We start from the raw sequence: 25,218 nt of genomic DNA, 5'->3' as shown, positions 1-25,218 counted from the left end.
CTGGTTTTGTCTGACGTTCCCAAGTTTACCACCTACCAGCTCTTCGATGATCACTAAAGTAGAAAAATGTCATTGTCAATAAGGCCAGTAAAAAGCGTGAAGAATTGTGGTGTAATTCAGCTGAACTCCTGTATCGGAGCTCGGGGTTTTATTGAGCTCATCCAGAGAGCCGTGCCTCATCAGCTCCTGGACGGATGATGGGAAGAAAGAGCTTGTTAAGAGAGAGCAGAGGCATGAGAGATGGAGCGTGAGAGCGTGCTCTATTTGCTTGGGGTTTATGGTGTGTGAACATGCAGGTGTAGCCAGGGAAACGGGCCGCGCCTCAGGCAGGAGAGTGCAAAGCGACGGGGCATTATTAAAAATATAATGGGATGAGGCCACGCTGCTCCTGAGGGAGAGAAAACAGAAGAAAGGCAGCGGAGGGAAAATCATTGCGATGATGGAGTACGTGCTGTCAAGCTGCGCTTACAGCAGCTCGGTGTTTAGTTAATATTCATATCTAATAAATATTTTAGAAGTCTAAAAGGTGTCTGCCCCCTTTCACATTCAGGGGTATAACGATTCACAAAATCCGATACTGTGCATTTTTCGATATAGTGAACAGAAACATTGACTCAATATACGCTCTAGTTTGTTTTATGATTAAATTGATTCTTGGTGGCGTATACTGTAATAACACAAACTGTGCATTCGAATGTAAATGGCTAAATTAGCTCTTTGTCTAAGCTGTCATTGGATGTCGAGTCTGAAGCACGGTACTTTACAGCTCGCCTCCTGTCCGAGTCACGCCACACTCCGTAGCCTTGTACGTGGATTTTAATCGTGCCTTTTTCGACACCGTGTAAGGACTTGTATCTCCCTCTACACCACAATTTAATTTGGGGGAATCTTAAAGTTTCCACTTGAGTTTAACTGAATTTTTTTTAACATGTATATAAGAAAAATTCCTCAGCTTACAGTCGGGTAAGTAAATATAAGTAGCTACATTTTCTAATAAATAAAACCGTCTGTGCATTGTAAATACCCAAATGCAGCACATTGTAGTGTAACAAACCTTATGTCGTATGCAGAATTGTTATACCCCAGTACTTTTTCTCTAAGAAATATATCCAATAATGTATTTAATGTATTCCAGCAAAGTAATACATTCTAACAGTAATTCTTCACTGTTGGTTTGTAGTATTATTATTGGAGTGGTGCGATTGATGTCTCTGTCAGCGCATATTTAGGATTGGCGGTTCACGTAGGAAGGAATCCATATACAGCAAACATTCGATGAAGTCCGCTTCAGGCAAGATGGAGGAAGCTTGCGACTCGGTGCTTATTAAGACACTGCCTCACTCAGGCTTCCATGCTGTAAAGTCTGTGCGACTGTGTGTGGGTGCCTGTTAGTGCGTAGCTTAATGAAATGTTAATCACTGATGATTAACAAGACGTTTAATATGAAGAAAGTTGATACGCTTCTCTTTTTCCCCCTCACTCGTTCATGTTCGTCTGGTATTTGCCTGCACCTAAGCCTGTGCTCTGCCTGGACAAATGATGGAGCCTAATGAGTATTTAAACAGCCCTCATAAGCATTGCCACAGGCCTTGAACTATATAAGCTGCAAGAAAAGTTATAAATTCACTCCTTAATGAGCAAACAGAGCGCCTCCATCCTCACCCCTCGCTAGGAAATTGCCTTATTTATTAGTGCATTTGAAATGGCGATCAGGAGCCTGTCGGGTCTTCTCCTTCACCTCGTCTCTTTCCCAAAGCAAATGCTTTCATTTTGATGAGGAGCTGCTGCTGACCCGTAGAGACGGTGACCTGTGGGGGCGGCAGGGTCGACAGAAACGACTAACCGAGGCAGGGGAGTTTGTTTATCTGGCTTAATAGGAGGAGTGTGCTCTGCTAACGGGTACAGTGGTGAGAAAGTTCACGCACCAGCTAGGACATGTCATAAGTTTTCAACCATGGGCTTGTAACGAAGACGAAATAATTAATTAATTACCAAATGTTCATCTGGTTTCTAAACATCTTAACTATAACGGAAATTTTCTCAGTTTTAAAACATTTACAAATACTCCGGTGATCTGTCTACTGCATCTGCAACAAACCCTTCTAATAATATTAGCGAACTAACTGTAACACAAATTAAACACAAAAATGTACTGTCATGTTCTTATGTGGTGGTAAAAGTGGTAGCTAGGTGGTTAAGGTGCCTGACTACTGATTGAAAGGTCGTGAGTTTGAATCCCAGGGCCACCAAGCTGCCACTCCTGGGCCCCTGAATCTTCAGTTGCTCATCTGTATAATTGAGATAAACATAAGTCACTCAGGACAAGGGCAACTGCCACATGGCGTAAATGTTGTTAAGTATTTTTATACAACTTTATCCGCTAAACAGTTCTCCTGGTCGGTCAGAAAGTTTTCCGATATCCATGCAGCAACACTTGAGACCTTTCCGTATTTATTTTTTATTTTTTATTTTTTTTTTACTCCGATCTACACTGAAGGGCGACGTCCCGGATTTTAAACTTTCTTTTGGGAAATTCTCCTCCTTTATCGAACAGCATTAACGCATGTATTGTAGAAGCTAGGAGCAAGAATGTGTCATTCAGATGCGAGTTTTCTTACTGTTGCCAATACAAACCTGGACCTCTGAATCACTGGATTTTGTTTGGCATGTTTTTCGATCCATTTCATGTTTGTACTATCGCCAACTCTGATCTTGACGAAAGATCTACAGCAAGTTGCCATCGTGACTCGGTTCCTAACAGGAAATCAGGATCAGAAGTGTTAAGAATGAAGTCTCAAGTTCACCTGGGAAAAAAAAAGAGAATCTCAATTTTACCCACCCATCTGTTTTTGCAACCCTCTTTTAATCAAGCTATTCATGTATTACAGAAATGCCCCATGTTTATTACAGAAATGCCCCATCCATGAGCCCTTCAATTCAGATACCAAACACTAGTAGTGTATACATTAGTGTCATGCTTTGTGTCTTGGCCTTGTCCCACTTTCAGTGCATGGCTCTCTCTCTCTCTCTCTCTCTCTCTCTCTCTCTCTCTCTCTCTCTGCTCTCTCGCTCTCTCTCTCTCTGCTCTCTCGCTCTCGCTCTCTCTCTCTCTCTCTCTCTCGCTCTCTCTCTGCTCTCTCTCTCTCTCTCTGCTCTCTCTCTCTCTGCTCTCTCTCTCTGCTCTCTCTCTCTCTCTCTCTCTCTCTCTCTCTCTCTCTCTCTCTCTCTCTCTCTCTCCTGTTCCTCTCACCCACACACTCATCACCCTCTTCTCCCTCCTCTTCTCCTGTTGTGTCTCCTGTCTCTCTCTCACTTGTCACACTGCTTATTCCTCGCTTCCCGTTCGCGACCTGCATCCTCGTTCCTCTCCGCTGTCTCCTGTTGGTGCTGTCGAGAAAGATAGTAGATTGAATGGCTGATATTTGATAATCTGTTTGCTTCTTGTCATTTTGAGAAGCAGACACACGTTGAAGTTGGAGTGAAAGGCCTGCCTTAACCCCATGTCTGACTTACAGCTGTTTGGACCAAAGCACCATGAAAACAAGTTTAAAGGAACAACATTTGTAGCATACAGTATACTCACTGATCATTCAAAACCGTTGTCATGTTTTTTTTTAAATTTGAAACTTCTTGATGTGAAACTTTGATGCAGTCAATAAATTCACACTTAAAAGATGATGTCGGGAAGCAATAGACATGACACACGTCTTATAAAGCTGTTCTGATGTCATCTTTTCCAGCACGTATTACACGACTCTGTGATGTTTTGTGCTATTCGTGGTTGATCAGGCAGAAAAACCAGGCGCTTCGATGTCTACTTTCAGCCATGAGCAAATTTTTCACTTTGGAAATAGTAAGCCAATCTCTGTAGGGAGGAATTATATAGATTAGGAGCTTAAATTGGAAACAACTTTGACGCAAGAAGAATTCGTTAAAGTTTTGCATAATTTTTTTTTTTGACTTTCAGAAACTGATTTCAAGGAATCTGGTTTCCTGTGTGTTTCTCAGTGCCGCAAAACATTGAAACTATTCTCTCTAATCACGTATCAGCTGCAAAAGTGGTCGATAAAGACACTAAGTCATTCTCTCAAGCTTTTTGTATGATCCCCCCCCCCCTTCATTCTTTAGATATCATGAATATGTTAAACTATTCTCAAAGGACAAGGACTTTTGACTGACATTACAAGAGACCAGCGGAACAACTTTTTTTCCCTCTTTGACTGATGATAAACTTTATACACACTGTTTATATCACCAGATAATTGTAAAAAAAAAAAAAAAAAGCGTTTCAGACGCTGTTTGCATTAGTATCACCGAATGTTGCTGTAACATCTGGTGCTTATCTATTTATTTATTTATTTATTTGTTTGTTTGTTTGTTTGTTTATTTATACAAAATGTACAGGTAACTAGTATAGGTATAGACATAACAGAGTCGTAAACATCACTATATTTGGACCAGCATGGTTCAAGGTACATAGTGTCTAAAATAAAATGTGATATTTTGTCTAAAGTCTAAAGGTTACTGAGACGTGTCTGTGCAATACTGTGAAATATTCATAAAAAAAAAAAAGCACAATCCCAGCAAGTTAAATCCTTGTATGCTGTAGTGAGATTCATTATAGCTGCACTTGTGTGCGAGAGAAATGCTAACATTGACCTCATGTGCCTGTGCTTCAGCTACACTGGGAGCTGTAATACATTGGATTTTTTTTTCCTTCCTCTCTTTTGATTAAGAACTCCTTTATGTATTTTTTGTGTTTTGTGAAAGCACATGAAATGTGTTGAAGTGAGCAAAAGCAGTACAAAGTTCAGTATAACCTGCACTTGAGGACATGCAACATTTTTATTGACCAATCTGCAGGAATGTTAGTCAGGTTTTGACGTTATTGTCGGTGCTAGTTCTGGAAGTGATGTTGGTAGATGGTCAGTGAACCCTGGTCAATGAAGACGCATACGCCGTGTGCGAACTGCCGGTCTGATCACAGGGAGTGTGATTCTTAGCAATATGACGCTTGGAATGTGACTTTGCCACAAGTAGCACTTCTTCTATTCAGTCTCTCTCTTGAGCTTCTGGCCTGGCTCTTTTTTATTAACTGGATTTATCAGCAGTAGTAATTACTGTACGCTTTTAAGCCTCAGATGCTCGTGGCGTGGCCTCATCGGAAAAGATTACGCATTAACGCTGCTGTTCGCCTTGCAAGAACCTAATTAACAGGTTTGTTGTTAGAGCTTAGGAAAAGAGGATGGGAGGCAGAAGAACAAATAAGGCTTGAGCTGTGATTTGAGGGTGTCAGTCTGCTGTTATTAATGACTCTGATCGACAGGCACAACCCCTCGCACCACGATCTGTTTGCCTGTCTGCAGCGGCCTGCGGTGCTACAAAGCATCACTCGACATGAAATTGAATTTTGCCTCTCTGTTGTGCACTTAGACTGGAGTGCTTAGGCTGGAGAACAGCGGAGATAGAGACGTGAATGAATGCCTTCAAATGACCAAAGTGGGTGGTGGTTGTTCAGATGCTGGGGATTAAATAAGGTTAAGAGCTGCCGTATATCTCCACAGTACTACCGTGCTCCAGAAGGTGGCAGTGTGGCACCATCAGAGAGAGCGAGCTCCCCTCAATCTACAGCAAGAGAACCGAAAATGGGTGTGTGCTTTTCTGATAAACACTCAACACAAATATGTGTGTGTTATTTAAAGATTGGAGCTTCCTGCTTTCAGAAATGAGTTGATGCTCATATTTCCTCACAGAAAATTTGATTAGACATTGTGTGCATGGTCTTTGTGATTTATAGTTAACACCGGATCAGTGAAAGGTTATTTAAATTTAGGCTGTTTGTTTAGTTTGTACTCGGCCTACTAGTAGAGCTGTCTTGGCCTGGCAGATTTGCTTGACGATTTAGATTTATTTTTTATTTTACGCTGCGGTTGTGAGACAGAATAAACACCAGTTAGGGATGAGATGCCAAAGGAAAAAAAAAATGAGCGTGCTCTGTCAAGTGCAGCTTAAAAAATTGTAGAAGCTGTCCCCTGATTTATGAGTCTCTCTCTGTCGTAAAGCTTGACTGCAACTTTCTTGTCTTATTGATTATTTAAATGTGAGACTGCTCGTAGTGAACGCTGCTACATGTTCAGCTTCTCTAAACTCCGACTCATTGCTCGCCATCAACTGTAGTCAGAATATGTACTGGGCTAAGGAAGGCCCCCGGGGAATCAGTGGTAGTCAGGTCACCATGCATCTTCACCCACAGAGAGAAATAGTGCTAAGTGGGAACACACCATTCTCAAAGGCTGTGTGTTATATAGCACCTGCTGTTAAACAGTGAGGAATTGCCACTGCCATAGGCACAAGTTACAAAACCCTCTCTTGTCTACATTGTCTGCCTGGTCACAGTCTCTACAGCTTTAATTCCTTTGCAGATGCAGAAGGTACAAGTTTCGTTTATCACTTGCCCTTGCCGTTGATTTTTCTCGTGTTTATGTTATGTATATAACCAACAGACGCGACGATAAAAACACCTTCCTAACATTTGCCCTTGTGTCGCAAAAAATCGACTGACAGCATTTTGTGCTGCATCACTGTTCTGTCCAACCAGAAGAAGTGGACATGATTTGGGTTCAATCCCCAGCACTGTCAAGCCGCCGCTGTTGGGCCCCTTGAGCTTGGTCCTTAAACCCACTGGCTGACCCGCACTCTGACCCGCACTTCCGAAGTTGGAATATGTGAAAGGCAAAATAAAGGCTTCTGTTCTTTAAAGTTGATGTGTTTAAAGCAGGAAAAGTGGGCAAGCATAAGCCAAACTGTGATTTTGAACATCCGGGACCTATTCCAAAGTGGCAGGTCTTATGGGGTGTTCCCATTATGCAGTGGTTAGTTCCTAATAAAGGTCCAAGGAAGTACAACCAGTGAACCAGTGACAGGATCATAAGCACCCAAGTCTCACTGAATGCATATGGGAGGTAAAAGCTAGCCCCACTGGTGGATCCCTGTCTGGTTGGACAGAAGAATGATGCAGCACAAAATCCTGGCTATGACAAAATGATATCAGAACACGCAGTCAATTTGCGGCACAAGGGGGAAATGTTAGGCAGGTGTTTTTTGTTATGGCTGTTGAATATATATGTTCCATAATCACGAGAAACAGCAATGTTGTTTTTTTGTTTTTTTTTAGTAAGCTGCAGCTATGCTTCATATGTGTGTTTTTTGGCTTTGTGTCTTATCCGCGTTTATTCATTTAGAAAATTGTGTTTTTTCTTGCAACTGAGTGGTTATTACTTCCTCTTACTGAACGATATGTGCTCGTTGAACATCTCATTCCAAAGCTTTTGATTTTACAATAAGATCCACTCTTCTGGGAAGGCAGTCCAGTAGACTCTGGAGTGTGGCTGTGGTTGTTTGTGGTCTCATTTAGCTACAGTAGCACTAGGGAGATCAGGTACGATCAGGCAAGAAGGCTTGCTGCACAGTTTGCATTCCACTTTGTTCCAGGTGTGTTCAGTGAGCTTTGGTCAGGGATTGTGCCACTTGAGTTCTTACAATACAAACTCAACAAAAATCATGTTCCAGCATGACAAAAAGATGTGTGCACAAAGATGTTTGAGCCTCTTAGTTCCATGAAAAGAAAATCTTAAAGCTACAATATACAACCAGCTTTTAACTTTGGCAACAATTTATTAAAAAATTATGAGTTGTTGTATGGATGTTTAATATGATGTTTGTATGGATGTTTGATGGTTTTACACATTTAGTGTGTAAAGCCCTATTCGGACGGGATTAGTTTTACATGGGAACGTGGAGTAATGCAATTTTACCTCAGGACGTCTGTAATATTAATTGGCCAATTCGCACGGGACAAGACATCTCAGTAAAACTAGCAGAAGTGGGAGGGGTAACTCGCTTTATGCACCACAGTAACCTCCTTGTCGTCATGTGCGTATGACGTTGCTTCCTGTTTCAAGCACCTCCATGCTTGCAAAACGTGCCATAAACTACTTTTAAACAGGAAATGACGGAATTTTACCGTACATATTTACAGCGGGTCTATTCGGACGGGATTAGTATTACCTGAGGTAATTTTTCCGGACCTTTTTACAGAAGGTAAAAGTCGCCGTAATCTTTACTGACATTGTCCGTAGTGATTACCGAGATGGCACATTCGGACGGGACTAAAATCACAGAGAAGCTCTGGTAATAATTACTTTACCCCCACGTCCCCACGTAAAACTAATCCCGTCCGAATAGGGCTTAAGACTACCATTCAAAATGCTCCCAGTAAATCACACTGGCTCAATGTCTATTACTGTATCGACTGTAGATCGTAGACCTTCTCAAACATGTACAACAGTTCTTCAAAAACCCACAGCCTCCACTTAGTACGTTAAAGTGGACAGGTGCAGATGAAACTCTCCTTAACCCCACATTCAGCAGTTGACTTAAGTCAACAGAAATACTGTTTGAAAGCACATTTATCCTTGAGTCTCATTTATACTGGTATACCTCCATCATCGGTGCTGCTATATAAATGGTTAATTTTATCAATGCCAATAATTGGCATTGATAATCTATTTTATGTCACTATTCAATGTGGTATGTTATTTAATGATAAATGTTTCCAACTCACTAGGATCATTTCTACAGTTAGATTAAATGAATTGATTTTCAAGACAGGCTTATTTTTTCTACTGTCAACTCTTTGTTGAAAGCACATGTGGGCGTATTTGTTTGCAGCATCATAGTTCAGGTCTTGGGGATACAGGACTTGGGTGATTTGGGCTGTGGAAGGTTTTAGCGTTTGTAATTAGATGCGGGTTGTCAGTAGGGCGTACTGATGGTATTTATCTCAATGTTAGCTATGACTTCACCTTGACAAAGATCACTTCTGTGTCATATGGGATTCTTTGAGACGCCTCATAATTTTAGAATTAGATTGTTGTAGGTCCAGAATGCAATCTTACTCACTCATTTGTGATTTTTTTGGTCAATTATTAAATATATAAGAATACTTGCTACCAAATGCACAAATGGATATCTCATACACAACAAATGACCAGACTCTACTACCAGAAATCCCAAGTTTCCAAATGGTCTATATGGATTGTCTAAGCTAAATGTGTCTTTCTGTCTGTGTGTATATAAATATAAATATATGATATAGGGTTGTGTGTCACCTGTCACCTGTCCAAGGTTATTAATACAATATCTTGAGAATTAGTGGGTGAACGTTGTGTTTATATGTAGGATTTGTATGGAGTTATCAATAGATTTTGATTTTGGAACTGATCCAAGTAGGGTCAAGGTCACAGCTGAGGTAAAATGTCTGCTATATTTTTTTTCCTTCAGTAGCTTGCTTACATGGTTAAAGGATATTTTAAGGGTATTTTTTTTAAATACAAAAATGATAAACTTCCCAATCAGTTTATTTCAATCCTTTCATTATAATAAGTACATTAAGTGGGTCAGATTCGCACCTTTACTGGCCTGGTCCCAGCTTGTGAGTTATATGTATGATTCTGACTTTATACTATAATATATACTATAAAATGTTATTTTATTAAGTTATCCTTTTGCTGACCAATTTAACTTCGTTATCATCATTTACAAGCTCCGAGGCGGTGGATTGGACATGTACCGAATGACACATTTTATGCCATAGCACCATATTCAGCACTCACAGAGTTGCCCAAGAGGCTAAAAGAATGTTTCTGTATGTTTTTCAATAAGCAGGGGTATGTCCTCCTGATCCTGCTTGACTGACTGCCTCCTCATTGTTGAAATGCGCATACACGAGAGACGCAAGAAACTTCACAAAGCACAAAGTGGACTCGTATTTCTGCAGCGAACGCAACAGAAAGTCTTGCGTCTAGCCAGGCCTCTAGGCACCAAGGTATTTTTCTCTGCAGTAGGCTACGGAAAAGCAATCCGATTCTGACATCCCGTCAGAGATCCTGCACCACTGACATTTGCATGATAAATGCTGCACAGTTGAAGGTGGATTGGCATACGTATGCTAGCTTAAGTCTTTTTTTCGTATTTTATTTCAAAACCATGATGTATTATTACGCATAACGTGATGAGAATTGCTTCAACACAGTTAATATAAGAGTTTATAAAGAGTAATATGGTGTTTGAGATGATGGAATATTGCTGTATATGATAGATTTTTTTTTTTGTTTGGGTTGCACAAAAGTTCTGTATTAGGTTTAAACTTACTCAGCTAAATGATTTCTGCTATAACTTTCTACAGAGCTGTTGAATACACTCTTCTATCGGGGAGATTTTCTTTTCTTTCCATTGAGTGGCCTCTTGACACTTCTGTCATCATCTTGCTTTGGAAAGCAAAAAATATGGCCGCATATGACACAAAGATATCCTCCCAATAGCAGTAATGTCTGGTCAGCCATCTATTTCTGAGTGTTTTTTTGTTTTTGTTTTTTTTGACTGATACTGCAACCTTGTGTTTCTTGTTTCAAGTCAACTAATGAAAGTGTGTGTATGTGGGTTATTTGTGGTGATGTCATAGTAACAGTCGGGCAAAATGACTGGACGTCTAAAATAATAACGCTCAGGACTTCGTATAAGAGTAGCAGCAGGCTCTCAGTGACGGAACGAATTTCAAGTTCCAGGTTTCTTCAATCCAGTTTGCCGTCTGACATTAAATAAACACAGATGCATTATTCAGGCTTGTCCGTTTCTGTGTCATTCTCAAAGTAATGCAGCAACTGCCTTTTTTTTTTTTCTTCTTCGTTACTGCTCCGTATTTAGTTTGGTGTAAAATCGGTGCAATACTTCATATTTCCATGAACCTTCATCATTTTTTGTGTACTTTTTGTTTGATTGGTGTATTAGAAGACAGGGTTTTATGAAATCCAACATCGTGTCCTTTTTCTTTTCTCTACCCAAGTGACCTGATGACAAGAAGTGACAACCTACTCAGTGGTTGCTCAACAAACCGCTGGCACGCGTCCTGCGGCATAGACTAGAAACACAATTAATCTCCTGTTAGATCAGACTACCTTGTGGCTGTTCTTCTCGGATCCTCCTGTTACCGGATCTCAGAAGCTTTGAAATATTGTGCTTACTGTCTTGTCAGCTGCCTAACAACCCACCTTTTGCCCCCTCTCTCTGCTCATCCCATCCACCTCCAGGCTGTTTGCTTTGCTTTTTGCTTATGCTACTTCTGTGTTTTTTCTGCATGCTAGTCTGGCCTGAAGGAGAGCTCTGGGTTAGTAATGAGCGTCCACAAGCCTGGTTTTTCTAAGCTGTCTTGTTGTTACTGGGTTGCCTCCCACCCTGAGGCGAGTCTATTCCGGGCCAGGGCCGGAGGAACAAAGCGAAGGTCTGCCTGTGGTTGTATATCAAAGGTGCGTGGCCTGACTAATCATTGCATTGCCGTGGGTTCAATACGACATTGTTGTCTTTTTATCTCTTCTATTTCTTCCATCACAGAATCAAAAGGCTGATGCTTTTCGGAGCCACTGCTTGCATATCAGAGTCTTGCATTAGCTTGGAATTATTCATTGATCCGTGTTTATCTCCTCGGGTTTGTTTTGAAGAGATGAGTGCCATCAGAGAAATTACTTCTGCTTTCCTCCTGGGACTGCTGGTTTAGATCAGATCAGCAGAAGTAGATCCCTGGTGTAAGCTTTTGTGTGTTGTATTTGTTAGAAAACTTTTACTGCTCAGTATGTGTCCTGGCCCAGATTTGCAGGCTCTTGTACACATCGTTCCCACACTCCTTTAATTGTCGTGGCACCTCTTGCAAAGAAGGTTTTAGTTGAAGCCTGAGCTGTTGAGAGAGGCAAAGGTTGCACGGCAGGATTAGGACACAAGGCTTTGAGTATGTTTGCAATGTCTGTGTCTTGTGATAAACTAATCTGTGTGCAGCATGCACTAAGTGCTAAGTCCCCATCGCTCACCCGAAGCGTTTGGTCGAGCACTAAGGAAAGAACGGCATGGAAGGCTGCCTAAAAGGGTTTGTTTTGCAACGTGGTGACAAAGAGGATGAAAGGACTAATGCCGCTAATGACCGGCTTCCAAGCCAATGCTACCTCCGCCTCCACCACTTCCGCAGCTCACTGCTAATCAGACAAAGGTGTGTTGAGAAGAGAGAAAGGGAAAAGAGAGAAGGCTGGAAGGCGGCAGTGAAGAAACACCATGATGCAGCATATCTCCAGCAGATTTAGGATAAAGGTTGAGTTTCAATCTCTTCCAATCCCAATGCTATGAAGTGAAAAAGGGCTGCCAGAATGTCTAATCAAGTCATGCCATAGCTGCATATGCCATGCATGTTTTGATGCTTTTCGTCCCCTGTGGCCAGAAGGCTCCTAGACAGATGTCTGTAATCAGAAATCTGTCTAGAGCCTGTTTGTAAATAGCACAGAGGAATCATCTTGCAAACACAGCTTTGCAATCGGCAAGTGGGGATGTGTGTGCGGATTTTAATGTGCCACTCTTACGCCTGCACAAGTCCTTTAACTCCATGATGGAAGACCTTCGAGACAAAATAAATAGCAGGAACAATCAGCATTTTAGTAGCCATAATGATGGCAGTAAGACCGCTTATCACATGGTGTGTCCCTTAAAATCCAATTATCTTTGGCACAAAGATCCCTCGTGATCTGCAACTATTTTAAACTTCTAGCGATGCACAGATACGTGATTAACAACCCTAAAAACCCGCAGTTGCAATGATTTCAAATCGCAAGATTGCAACATTAAAAATGAAATGTTTTATTTAACACATCTAGCAGAGTCCTACATTTCTGCTGTACTATACCACCGGGGACTTGTTTATGTGAAATCTGAATTTCCTTGGTCCATGTGTTCTTGTGGCCTTCGTGGAGTTAAAGCTGCTAGAACAAAGCTCCGGCGAACATCAGCACACAGACAGAGAGAGAATCAATCTGCACTTGGTGTCTGGGGATTTGGATGCTTAACTGAAGTTATTCTATCTATTGGGGGATGCATGTGGAAAATTCTGTGCTCATAAGTCCTTGTTTGGTTTCTTGAACTTTTCTGACTACTCAAGTGGTCTGATACCGAAGCCCCGTCCCCAGCGTCAACCTGCGTGCACTCCATGCAGCGTTACAGATGTGCTAAGACGCATGATTTATCATGGCTGCTGGCTAGGTTTTCTCCTGATTAGACTGCTCTGCTGGTAGAAACCGCACCGCAAAAAGATTTCAGATAAAAACCCAAGAGTAACTTTTAGCAGTGTATCCACATCGTCGTCAGGCCACACATAGGAATCTTTGTTTGTCATTGTTTTTAGATCTTTTGGCCAACTGCTGCCCTGAAAAGGATAAAGCAGTTGCTGAAGATTGATGAGTGTACTTTTGTCTATGTTGGTGTTTTTCCACATTTTTGTCTTCTCTTCCCTTTAATACACATGCTCCTAATGTTTTCCTTGGTACTTTTGACCAGACAGTTTTTGATTTACTTTTACCACCTAATTGGCTGGCATCGTCAGATCGTTTTTTGTTTTGTTTTTTTTTGTCTTCTTGTAGATGAAGATAGATGTGGATGGGAATCTGTAGATGTGTGAATGGGCTCTGAGGCCTGATCCTACCTTCAGCATAGAAATATACTGAAGCCATATTAAATAATGGCCAACAATAACCATTGTTTTTCAATGCGTGCCGATTTTCATAAGGTTCATGGTGACCATCTCTATCTGACCTTACTGAATATTTCTGTCTTCGGACCTTGTTTCATTTTAAAAAAATTTTTATTTTTCTTCCCCCAAATTCATGCTCCATTCAAACTGTTCTCTGGTGTCCTCCTCTTCCTTATTGCAAACCCAGAGATGCAGCATTATCGTGGAGTGTTTTGGTTGCAGGGGCCTCTGAGGGCATCTATAAAATAGGGCATGTCCTTTTGAGCCTGACGGAAAACAGAACTTGATGACTGATGTAAGCTGTTTACCCAAGCTCGCTTGGGTTAGACTCAATTAGATGGCTGCTCTGGGTCAGGCCTGGAGTTCTTTCATTTATGTGTCTCAACCAGTTTTTCTTTAAGGCTGATTTCATATTACATGACAAACATGACAAATCAATGATGTCAAAGGCTATGCCTTGTACTGTCGAGGATTGCGAAGACTAGTTGACTAATCGTCGCCGCCGTGGGAAGCCGTTGACTCGTCTGGGCGGTAAAATAAATACAAACAGTGTAATGTATTTGAATGCACTTTCTGTTAGTCGGAAAGTATCTCAGACTGGTTGATGCCATTTCTATAGTGAACTGTGTATAGTGTGTACCACGATTATTTTTGTTGTTTTTTTAAAGCTAAATAAAATGTAAATAATATCCTTACAGTGTGGTATAGAAAGTTCAGTTTTAGTGATCTGCGCAGTTAGGACTTCCAGAGCCGCAGACTGAGCATCACGGTCCAATCCCTGTCAGAGTCTGATCAGCTGCTGGTGCCTGCTGGGAGTGGCTGATCCACACTTGTTTGCAGATGCTACCAAGCCGGATTTTAGCACTGGGTGGAAAACCGCTCCAGACACTGCCGTAGACATCAGGCCACCAGCTCTTCCACATGAGACTTGGTTGGCATTTAAAAGAATTGGTGCATCCCTTATTTTGTGCACGATGCTTCACAGACAGACAGGAGCCTAAAAAAGAATTAGCTGGAAAGTGAAATTGTGGCCTTGATTATAGCTGTTAACTGATGTGTGGCCTTTGCTGCACACGCATTAAGCAGTTTAAAAAAGTTTTTTGTTTTAACTACTGAATATAAAACTAGATGACTAATAAAATTTAATTCCGAGCGATTATTGCATAATGAGTAGTTGCGCAACCCCTGCTGTTTGGTCTTATGCATAATTTACAATACATAATCATTTTAGGTGGGGCTTTTAGAATTGTTTCTTTGTTATTGTGCAGTAATCTCTTTCGAATCGAACTAAACCCAGGATGAGACTGATGCGCTGAGAGTAGAACTGCAGGAGACACCAGTCAACATCGTGAAGAATTTGCAGATGTGAATTACTATTTATTATGGATTTGCTGCTTTAAAACATCACAAAATCTCACTTGAGCTGGCATTTGTCGCTTGTTTTGCCGTCGTTCCGCTGACTCAGGAAAGGAAATGACACGGTTGTCTGTCAGTCGCTTTCTAGGCAGGGTGTGAAGGCAGGGTAATTCTCACTTATATTTCTTCCGTTCCTTTGAACATACTGTGAATTTTTTTTGCGCTTGTTTTCCAGTTATTTACCGTAGATAAACCCGATATCGCAATTACATGTGACTGCTAAGAATCTGTTGGGAAAGGAAAGCCTGGCTCTCTTGCTTGTGCAATCATATTCATTCACACAAATTTTCAATGCCTCATTCTGTTTCTCCAAAGCTCTCGGCTTTTGGGCCGCGTTAGACAAGCGCCCTCCATGTGTGATGAGTGTGAACCATTTATACTGTAGCTGCTTATCAGTATCCAGTGCTTTGTATCTGCCTAAGCTTGTCTTCTGCTTTTGGCTTTAAGGCGTATTATCTAGTTGGATAAATTGCGAAGTTACTTCACTGTGCAGTCCTTCACAGAACACATTAAAAAGAACCATCCGTTTATATCATGCCTGTGAACTAGGTGAAGAAATAAACGAAAGACACAAGCACTTCTGGGAATCTGCAGTAGTCAGGACAGCTCAGAGCTGAAGTGCATTCTCTCGTTCTCTCTCTTTCTCTCCACACCCACACACCTCTGCTACAAAAACAAACCCTGAGACACAAGGGAGGTAAGGATCGGATCGTCATACTCCTACTTGTGTGAAGACACGGCTTGCCGCTTTACAGACAGCTGATTGACAGGCAGGCAGGGGCTTGTGATGTGTAATTAGGAAGCAGGGAAGCATGGGGATAATAAAAGATAAGAAGAGAAAATAAAGCTCTCACTTTTTCTACAGATTAAGAGCCATGTTCTTGCATCTAAGCTTGGCCTTCAACCCAGTAGCAAGGATACAACAGTGCCTTTGTTCTGGGATGAACTGCTATTAGGAAGCGTAGAGACACTGATGGATTGTTGTGAAAGATGTCCACTTCCTCTACTGATCAATAGCAATTGCTGCAACCTGGGTTTTGTGCAGGTCCACCCATTCTGTTCATGTGTTGTTCTTTACAGACTGGAAGCTCTTTCTGTGCATTTGTTGAGTTCATTGAGGGGGGGAAAAGCTCCCTCACTAGATGGAGCTGTAGCTCTTTAGTTTGGGGAAAGCAGCCATTGGCTAGTGCTGCTTCCTAACTTCTGCTTCGTGTGGTGTTACTGATCTTACATAGAACAGACAAATGTCAGCAAGCACAATGACCTCAGTTCTCATCCTCCTCTGTTGTGTACGTGTGTGAACATTAGTTGTTAATGCTGAGGATTTGTGGAAACTGAAACACGGTACTATCATGGCTGAGAACTTGCATTCTATGTTGATATAATGAAAATCGATTAATATTGTAATCAGGGCTTTAATTCCCTGAGAGAAAGTTTTGACCTCATGTCGGTTGTACTTTTGGTGTCATTTCTGTTTTGTTTCCTTCAGTACTAGCAGATTGTGTGGTACAGTATATCTGTGTATATGATCTTCAGTCGTGTTCAAGAAATTGACGTCCTGTTATTAATAATCATGTCGTTCGGAATCATTAGCACGCCATATTCTCAGATGAGGACCAAATTGGATATGGTAGCCATACAGCCCAACTGGACTAGACTGGTTAGGCAAAATGGGCTAGAGTTTTCTCTTCTCATGGAATAGATTTCAACATGCATGGCAGGGCAGAGGTGCCCAATTGCAGAGACCTAACAAGCTGTCAGTGATTGAATATCTGTCTCTTAACAAGTCTCTGAGACTGTGGGCTTGCAGAGAAAGAGAGCGAGGTGAGAGTATTCAGGAAGAAAATAAGCCTAGATTGGTAAGCCTTATTAGTTCTATATGTCCTTGTATGTGTCATGGAGAATCTCACCTAAAAGTTTTTGCACCTGATTGAAAGGGAAAACTCCTTCCAGCCTCTGGAACATGTTGGCATTAACCTTTCTTGCTTCTGTCCATCCTAATGCTGTGCTGTGCGACAGTGGAAAGGAAAAGCTGTTTGGTTTTGACAATTACTTTCCAGCAGCTGCCTCATTGTATACGGTACTATACTATACATCTAGGCTGGAGTTTACATGCTTATTGGGTGGCCATAAAGCACAAGGTCTTTGTGTATTTTTGTATGATTTCTCCCAGGCTTTATGTGGGTTTCTCCTTGGTTCTTCGGTTTTCTCCTGCTTTCTAATAACATGCGGTGGAATGGCTAAGCCGAGGTGAGAAGTAACGAAGAGATGAGTGTGTGAGTGTGTGGCATATGTTGCCCCTTGATCGACTTGCATCTCATTTGCTGTGTATTCCCGAGAGATGGACTCGTGTCTTCTGGGTTGAAGCGGCTACTGGAGATGAATATATGAATGAAATATCAGTGCTTACAAACACACTGTTTGTATGAATGTTGAACAAACAACAAAACTACTGCTCCTCCCCACCAGCCGTTGGGTTTCTGCTGGGTCGGTATGCTTTCTCCTCCAGTCCAGACAACTGAATCTTCTGGTAGAGAACTGTATGTTTGTTGGGTATTATTAACACCCAATTAAACTGTTTTTTCTTCCTGTCTACTGTATGATCTGGTGTATATTTCTGGATCGGGATTATTAAAGCACACATGCCTTTGTGCCTGGGTCTGCTTCATTGCACCTCAGGATCCTGCTTTCCAGAAAATGTTTGGATTTTGTTTGGAACAAGTAAAACTAACATTTACTGAGTTAAGTACTGTCATACAGTAGAGGTTATTATAGGTACTTGTATGTCATGGCAAGGAGGATGTACATGTCATGGAAATGAAAGAGAGGCTGTACATGTACATGGAAATAAATCACCTACAGTTTCACTTGTAACAGATAGAAACTGTTGTTTCATTAGCAAATCTTTCTTGTCTTCATAATAACTACTCCTGAAGTTTATAAGAGAAAAATATGTATGGAAGTTTCTCGAAGCCTTAATCATGAAGAATTTGATTTATCTGAAGAAACGTTTGCCCCTGACTGTTATAAAGCACATCCCAGATGACAATTTTTGAAAATGTTTTTTCCCCACAAATTAACAATTGTGACCATTTATTTATCCATTTATACAGGAGATAATCAGACAATGTACACAGGCTTGTTATTATCCACTTTAAGTAAACAAAAAGCAAAGTATCTCGTGTTGGTGGACGTATCTATTGCTAGCTACGCTTTGTGCTATAACAAATCGTAGGAAGAACGCTCGAAGGCAGCGTAGTGACTGATCACACCCCAAATCTCCAAACACCCAAGCACAACTTTCCACCGCAACTGGCAACAAATCCAACGCTCGAGTTGGTCTGCCACACTGTTGGAAAGCCTTTAGAACGCCACACCTTGGTGTAGATTCAGACTTTTCCCAGTATTTGGCTATACACATGAATATATATATATACTACATTTAAAGCTGAACAGACCGCAGTGTCTCGGTGGGATTTTTTTAAAATTCTGAATAGTAGAGTATTCAGAATGTACTGCAGATCTTTTTCTGTGTTTGTAATGTAAAATGGATCCAGTCTCCTCTAAGGCAGCTTTACTGTTAGTCTCACACTGTGTAGGTGAGAGAGAGAGAGAGAGAGAGAGAGAGAGAGAGAGAGAGAGAGAGAGAGAGAGAGTTGTGAGTAAGAGGGAACAGTTCAGTCCACAGGGAATTGATGGAACATTGTTGCTTTCGGCACATCGGTCCATTTGATTCAGCTACGAGGTTAATGTGCTCAGTGTTCCTTTGGACAAATTGTCGCTCTTGTTCTACACTGTTTTTCCATTTTTCTCTGTCAGTGTTGGTATGACCCAAGGCCTGTCATCCAAACCTCACCACAATGCTGGGTGTCTTCACTGATTACTCCGACCGAGTTAGCTAAGTGACTAGTGAATTAGTATCAGTCGACTAATCAAAATCAACAATTTCAGGCTTTGTTCAAACTCTGAAGCAGCGTGAGTATTGCACCGAAGCGTCACTTAGTGTTTTTTTTTAGTCCTCTAAGCAGTTGAGATGTTTCTATTCACTTCAGAATACATCCTGCTGTAGCTATCCATGGTCACATCATCAATAAACCCCCGTGAGTCAGTCGCACTGGCAGCTGTACATGCCCGTGGCACTGTGTTTCACAGATGAGGTGGCATCCATGCCTCACACAGTCAGCAAACTTGGCTTGCCTGCTGTACGCAGTTGTCTGTCTCACTTTGCTTCAAACAGATGCAACACACCATAAACCATTTTTACAATTGGTGCAGTGCAGTAATCCAATGTCAAACACAGTTACAACTTATTGCACTCATAGTCCATTCCTTTCGAATCTTGGCAAGCGAGTGCCATATGTGCCCCAGATCTGCTCGAGCGCCCTCTGGGTTCCTCATTCGCAAAAACCCTATATATGTCACTCAGCACAGTATTTTTCTTGTTTCTCTTAAACTGTGGCATTAAACGTGTCCGCACTACAAGTTAAGAAGTTAAGAGAGGCCTAAGATCGCATTTGTAATTTTGTTCAGAAAAGCCCACTTTCTTTTAAGCTCTGATCTGGTGGCTTTGGCCTCGCTGTTAGAATTTCTGCCAGGTTGTGTTTCTGCCCGCCGAAAAGTCTTTTAATTACAGGACAGCATCAGTAAGACTCTCATTATCTTGTTTTTGTGTGTTGTTTCAAATGCTTTTCTGGGTTTTGGTTTTTTTTTTTTCCTTTCTTTTTTTCCCCCCTCGTTGACCTTGTTTATTTATTTATTTTCTATTTTGCATGCATTTTGTTTGTCCGAGAAAGATCCGACTTGTGGTTAAGATCAGTGCCGCGTATTGGAATGTATGCGCCCAACCACCACGTTTGAAGTATTCTCTGGGAAAAAAAAGCCACATTGTTTTTCCTTTGCACTTCCCGACTCTGCATCGACTTCCTTTAAAGCTGAGCTTGTGAGAGCTGTATGAACAAGCGGTTTGCTCGGCGGTTCCTCTTTACTAGTTTCGATTTGCCATTGTTTGGAAGAAAGCGCGAAGGCCTACGCGGGCCACAAGTGTCTGCTTTCCCCAGCTGTTTTTCCTCTCTGAGTGCTTTCATAAATAAAGAAGTCTGCCCCAGAACTGAAGTGTTTAGCTCTTGTTTGTAAAATGAGATTATGAGAAGAAGCAGAGCACTCAGGGCATTCAGGATGAAGGTGGAGACTCTTGCAGGGCTTGTGTGACACCCGAACTGTAATTTTAGCTCTGATATTACTCTCATACTGCCACATACTGCCGCTGAGCTAGAGCTGTCAGAGAGGAAATTCATGGCCTGGCGTATTCCAGCTGAGCGTGCGGAGGTGTGGGAGTGTGTGCTCTGTGGTCGCTGTTTGCCATGTTGTCAGTCCTATGGTGAAGCATAATGGCACAGAGTGGGATGAGACCGCACTCCCAAAATATCACCATTTATCTGACCAGAGAGTGTACTCTGAACACACACACACACACACACACACACACACACACACACACACACACACACACACACACACACACACACACACACACACAGTCAGTAGTGACCACTCAGCCATCATACACACCCATATAAATACCTATGTGCACTCATGTGCATGAGGGCACACACAGTAGACATTAATCTGTTTTTCACACACGCTGTTTAGACTGGCCTCTAAGTTCACACACACACACACACACACACACACACACACACACACACACACACACACACACACACACACACACACACACACACACACACTCACACACACTGCTCAATGGTAATTGTTTACAGAGCTGGTAGCTGCAATTTCAGGGTTCCGCTATGCACCTGTCCCTAAAAGCTCCACAGTTTTTACTAAGCCTTTTCTTGGCCAACCACACACACACACACACACACACACACACACACACACACACACACACACACTTACACACACACACACACACACACACACACACACACACACACACACACACACACACACACACACACACACACACACACACACACACACACACACACACACACACACCCCAACCATTCCATCATTCTGTCAGACATTTGATTCGCTGGTAAGTTCAGCAGCTCTGGTGATAAAGCGTTTCAGAGCCTTTTCCTCCATCACTCTCTTTCCCCCTGTTTCCGCTCCGTCTTCTTCATCACTCGTTCACTGCTTGCTAACAAGAAATCCTTTTTTACTATTCAGGATGTTTTACAATTCTTGTACATTATAACAATGTGACCTTAGTATTACAATGTTATGAATCTTTCGTGAAACCTTATAAAGAGCCATTTTAAAGAAACTCAAATGAGCATCAGAGGGAAAAGATTTCAGCTAAATCATTAATCTGTTCACGGTGCTTTAGTCTGTAGATTAAGTCGCCATGAAAGAATAATACATCTATTATATAGTGGTAGTCCTACACCTTCAGAGTAATTTATATATCAAAACTCGTACTAATATTAATAGCGTACAAAGCCGATCTATGTGCTGTGCTAAAGCTAGAACATTTATACATTATAAAACCAACAAAACAACAACAAAAATAATCTTTTATTTTTATTCTTTTCCCACCAATTTAGCAGACATACAAGATCAAAATATTTCCTCAGGCTTTCGATACCAGGGCCTCAGGTTTTCTTCTTTACTTTTCTTCTTCGTTGCTATTTCATTGGCTTCGCTGCCCAGGATTCATATGTATCCTGGATGATGTTTGAAATATAGTTATGATACGTCTTTAACTATGAAATGTTTGTGTATATATAATTTTTTCAATTTAATTTAAAAAAGGAAAAAAAAAAAACCCCTATATACGACAAACATACTACACTTAATCAGATTAAATGCTAAATATTACCACAAAGGAAACAAATATAAAAAGTGTATAAATCATATATAAATAATACAAACAATATAAATCACATAAAGTGCAGCTCAAGGTTTAGTCAAGTGATTTATGCAATTTTATGTAGTAGTCAGTAATGATTTAGTACGTATCTAATGCTGGCCTGTCAGATTACAGTTTAAACTCTATAATATATCGCAGTGAGTGTTCCTTGTCCAAACGTCACTCATGACTAGTTCAGAGTTCAGTTAGTTTTGCAGCCTGCAGAACGTTTCACAAAACGTGTGTGTGTGTGTGTGTGTGTGTGTGTGTGTGTGTGTGTGTGTCTTCTGCCTCACAGTTCAGTATCAGATGGAGATGATGAGAAGTCTTCGTCATGTCAACATCGACCATCTGCACGTGGGTTGGTACCAGTCCACCTTCTTCGGCTCTTTCATGAGCCGAGCCCTGCTGGACTCTCAGTTCAGCTACCAGCACGCCATCGAGGAGTCTGTGGTGCTCATCTATGGTACGGTTTTCCTCTTCTATGGCGCAATCGTTCATGTGTTCTTTCAGAATTAATGAGACTTTCTTCAGCTCTGGGTTTGGTCTCGTGTTTCTCACTCTCACGTCACTAATGTTCTGTCATGGCGTTGTCCATGTTTTACCTTCTCTGTTGTCTTTTGTTGTCTTTACTTTTATTGTTTGATGCTCTCTCTCTCACTCTGTGTGTCTTTCTTTCTCTCTGTCGGTCTCTTTTTCTCACACTCTCTGTCTCTCTCTCTCCGTCTCTCTCTCTCACACTCACTCTCTTTGTCTCTCTCTCTCTCTCTCTCTCTCTCTCTCTCTCTCTCTCTCTCTCTCTCACACTCACTCACTCACTCACTCACTCACTCACTCACTCTCTGTCTGTCTCACTCTCTCTCTCTCTCTGTCTCTCTCTCTCTCTCTCTCTCTCACACACACACACTCTCTCACACTCTTTCTCTCTCTGGTTTGTCTTTTTGTGTTCCGTCTGTCTCTGTCTGTTTTTATTTTTCTAGGTTTTCCTTTTTTTGTTGTCTGTCTGTCTCTCCCACTCTCTCTCTCTCTCTCTCTCTCTCTCTCTCTCTCTCTCTCTCTCTCTCTCTCTCTCTCTCTCTCTCAATTGAATTCAATGTTTTCAGTTCAAATAGATTTATTAGTATGACCATATGCATTCACAATATTGTTGAGGCATCACAGTAAAAAAAAACCCTTTAGGGTGTGTTCTGTCTGTCTAAATCCTCTCTCTCTCTCTCTCTCTCTCTCTCTCTCTCTCTCTCTCTCTCTCTCTCTCTCTCTCTCTCTCTCTCTCTCACACACACACACACACACACACACACACACACACACACACACACACACACACACACACACACACACACACACACTCTCGCTTTCTTTCTCACTCTCTTGCTCCCCCACCCCCCAATGTTTTAACTTCTTTGCTATTGCTCTCAGTTTTGGAGGCATACATGATAGCTCGCCCCCCCCCCCCCTCTTTTCCTCTGACACTCTCTCTTTTTCTCCAACACTGTCCCTCCCCCACTTTTCTTGAACCCCCACCCCCTTGGATAAACAGTAGCTCAGTGTGTGTAGCTGGCCAGCAGCAGCTCTGTCTAGACAGGGTTTCCTCCTCTGTGTTTGTTTTGCCTGCTATCAGAGTGCTGATGTGTACCTTCAGGAATGTTGGAGGTGCTGGTGCACTGGACAACCCCCCCTTCCCCTTCTGGTACGAGCCCTTTCCAGTATAGCCCCTGCACCATGTGGCTGTGTGCCGATGGCTGGGAAGGGGCAGAGGGGGGAAGCCATGCGTGGAGCTGCATTTATAACAGACCTCCATGCACACTCCCCTTCGCTCAGCTGAGTTCCCAGTACTTTCCGAGATCTCTGATTACAGCTGTGATTGAGCTGGTGAGACACGAGGGGGTGAGCCGACAACACGTACGCACAAAACCCCGAGTGTTCTCAGCACCCTCCTCTCTCCTGGGTCCACACACTGTCAATAAGTTTCCTCGGTCACTCCCCTCGCGCCAGATGTGGCTCCCTATCAGGATGCAGGCCTGCAGCGCAAATCTACATCAGACACCTAGCAGCTGCCAGAACCTGCTCCACATGCTTTGTACAGACAATAAGGCCTTTCAGAGCAGCCGTGGGTGCCGTGTCTGAGGTGCGCACTGGCATGATCCTTTCGTCGTTCGTTATACAACGTGTTTTTGAAGCTGCTTTTATTCCACCTCTCCAACATCTGGTTACAAAACACACCAGGCTGTTTCACTAAGGATTTGTCGATGACTTTAGCGAAGGCTGCGATATGTTTCTTATTAGCCCAAATGATTTCCAGTCTTTAAACAGTGGAAATTGAATTAAAGGAATCATTTTGAATATACATGAATATTTGAAGGCTAAAATTTAATTCTCGAGGTCAGCATGGGTAACCTTTAATGACCGATTTCATTAAATCACACAGAGATCTAGGACAGTCGCCTACACTTGCCTCACATCTTAATACAATCCAATTAGGTTTAATAGGATAGCACGTTATATTAGATTACATAAAAAGGGGGGGGGGGCTTTCAACTTTCTTCAGTCTTGTATCAGACTTTGCCTTTTTCTTTTACAGCCATTATAACAAACGGGAAAGAGTTAAATGGCAGATTTATGTAATAAATATCTATCTTCTTAGCATTTTGCATAGGAACATATTTTTTAGAGCGATATCTCGAAACAAGATGTGTTTATTAGCCCCTTCTGTGCTGTGACTGGCGTTTTGAATGGCATTTTTCGGGCGGCTTATGTCTGGTGTGTGTTGAGTCCTGTTTGCACCGTCCCCCCCACCCCCCCACCATCAATAATGGCCATGGATTAGATCTGCCCTCCGAGTTCCCCCCCATCTCCAGTCTGCTCTGGTTCCCAGCTTTCTGTTTGGCTTGTGTACCATTTTACAGCTGTTGATTTGTGCAGCGCTTCTTGCGGATGGATGACTGGAGCGGGTGATTATTGATCCTGCTGGGTGAAGCTCAGACTTGCATCATGACTCCACATTATACCTATAATTTGTTCTTATCCTGCATCACAGAGCTGATTGATGTATTTCCAGTTTGGTTTAGGAAGGCGATGGAGTTTGCAACTTCTTTTCGAATTAAAATGACCAGGTCACAATGAAAAGATAAAAAGTCAACATGTGTATTACCATACCGCTGCCAGCTGTCGGAAGGTATCAGTGACCGCAAAAGATTTTGACAGAATTTGATGCTAGTAGCATACAGGGCATGGCAAACGGGGCAGCACCGAGAGTCTGGCCATGATTACTTATGAGGCTTTTTCATTGCAAGTTTAGTATGAAATG

The 25,218-nt window shown here is 41.9% G+C and overlaps 1 protein-coding gene across 2 annotated transcripts in view; it reads left to right on the top strand.

Annotated features, from left to right (window-relative positions):
• The window catches only part of eif3hb (eukaryotic translation initiation factor 3, subunit H, b), a 70,161-nt gene that overhangs the window by 23,294 nt on the left and 21,649 nt on the right, over positions 1–25,218 (top strand). For both annotated transcript variants that reach the window (XM_027175996.2, XM_027175997.2), the window contains one exon: positions 22,210–22,377. In XM_027175996.2, the coding sequence (XP_027031797.1) occupies positions 22,210–22,377 (168 nt within the window). The remainder of the gene's footprint in view (positions 1–22,209; positions 22,378–25,218) is intronic.

Source organism: Tachysurus fulvidraco, chromosome 24 (genome assembly GCF_022655615.1).
Source record: "Tachysurus fulvidraco isolate hzauxx_2018 chromosome 24, HZAU_PFXX_2.0, whole genome shotgun sequence".
Lineage (NCBI taxonomy): Eukaryota > Metazoa > Chordata > Actinopteri > Siluriformes > Bagridae > Tachysurus > Tachysurus fulvidraco.
The sequence above is the reverse complement of the archived record's forward strand: the minus strand, read 5'-3'. Positions and strand labels throughout refer to the sequence as shown.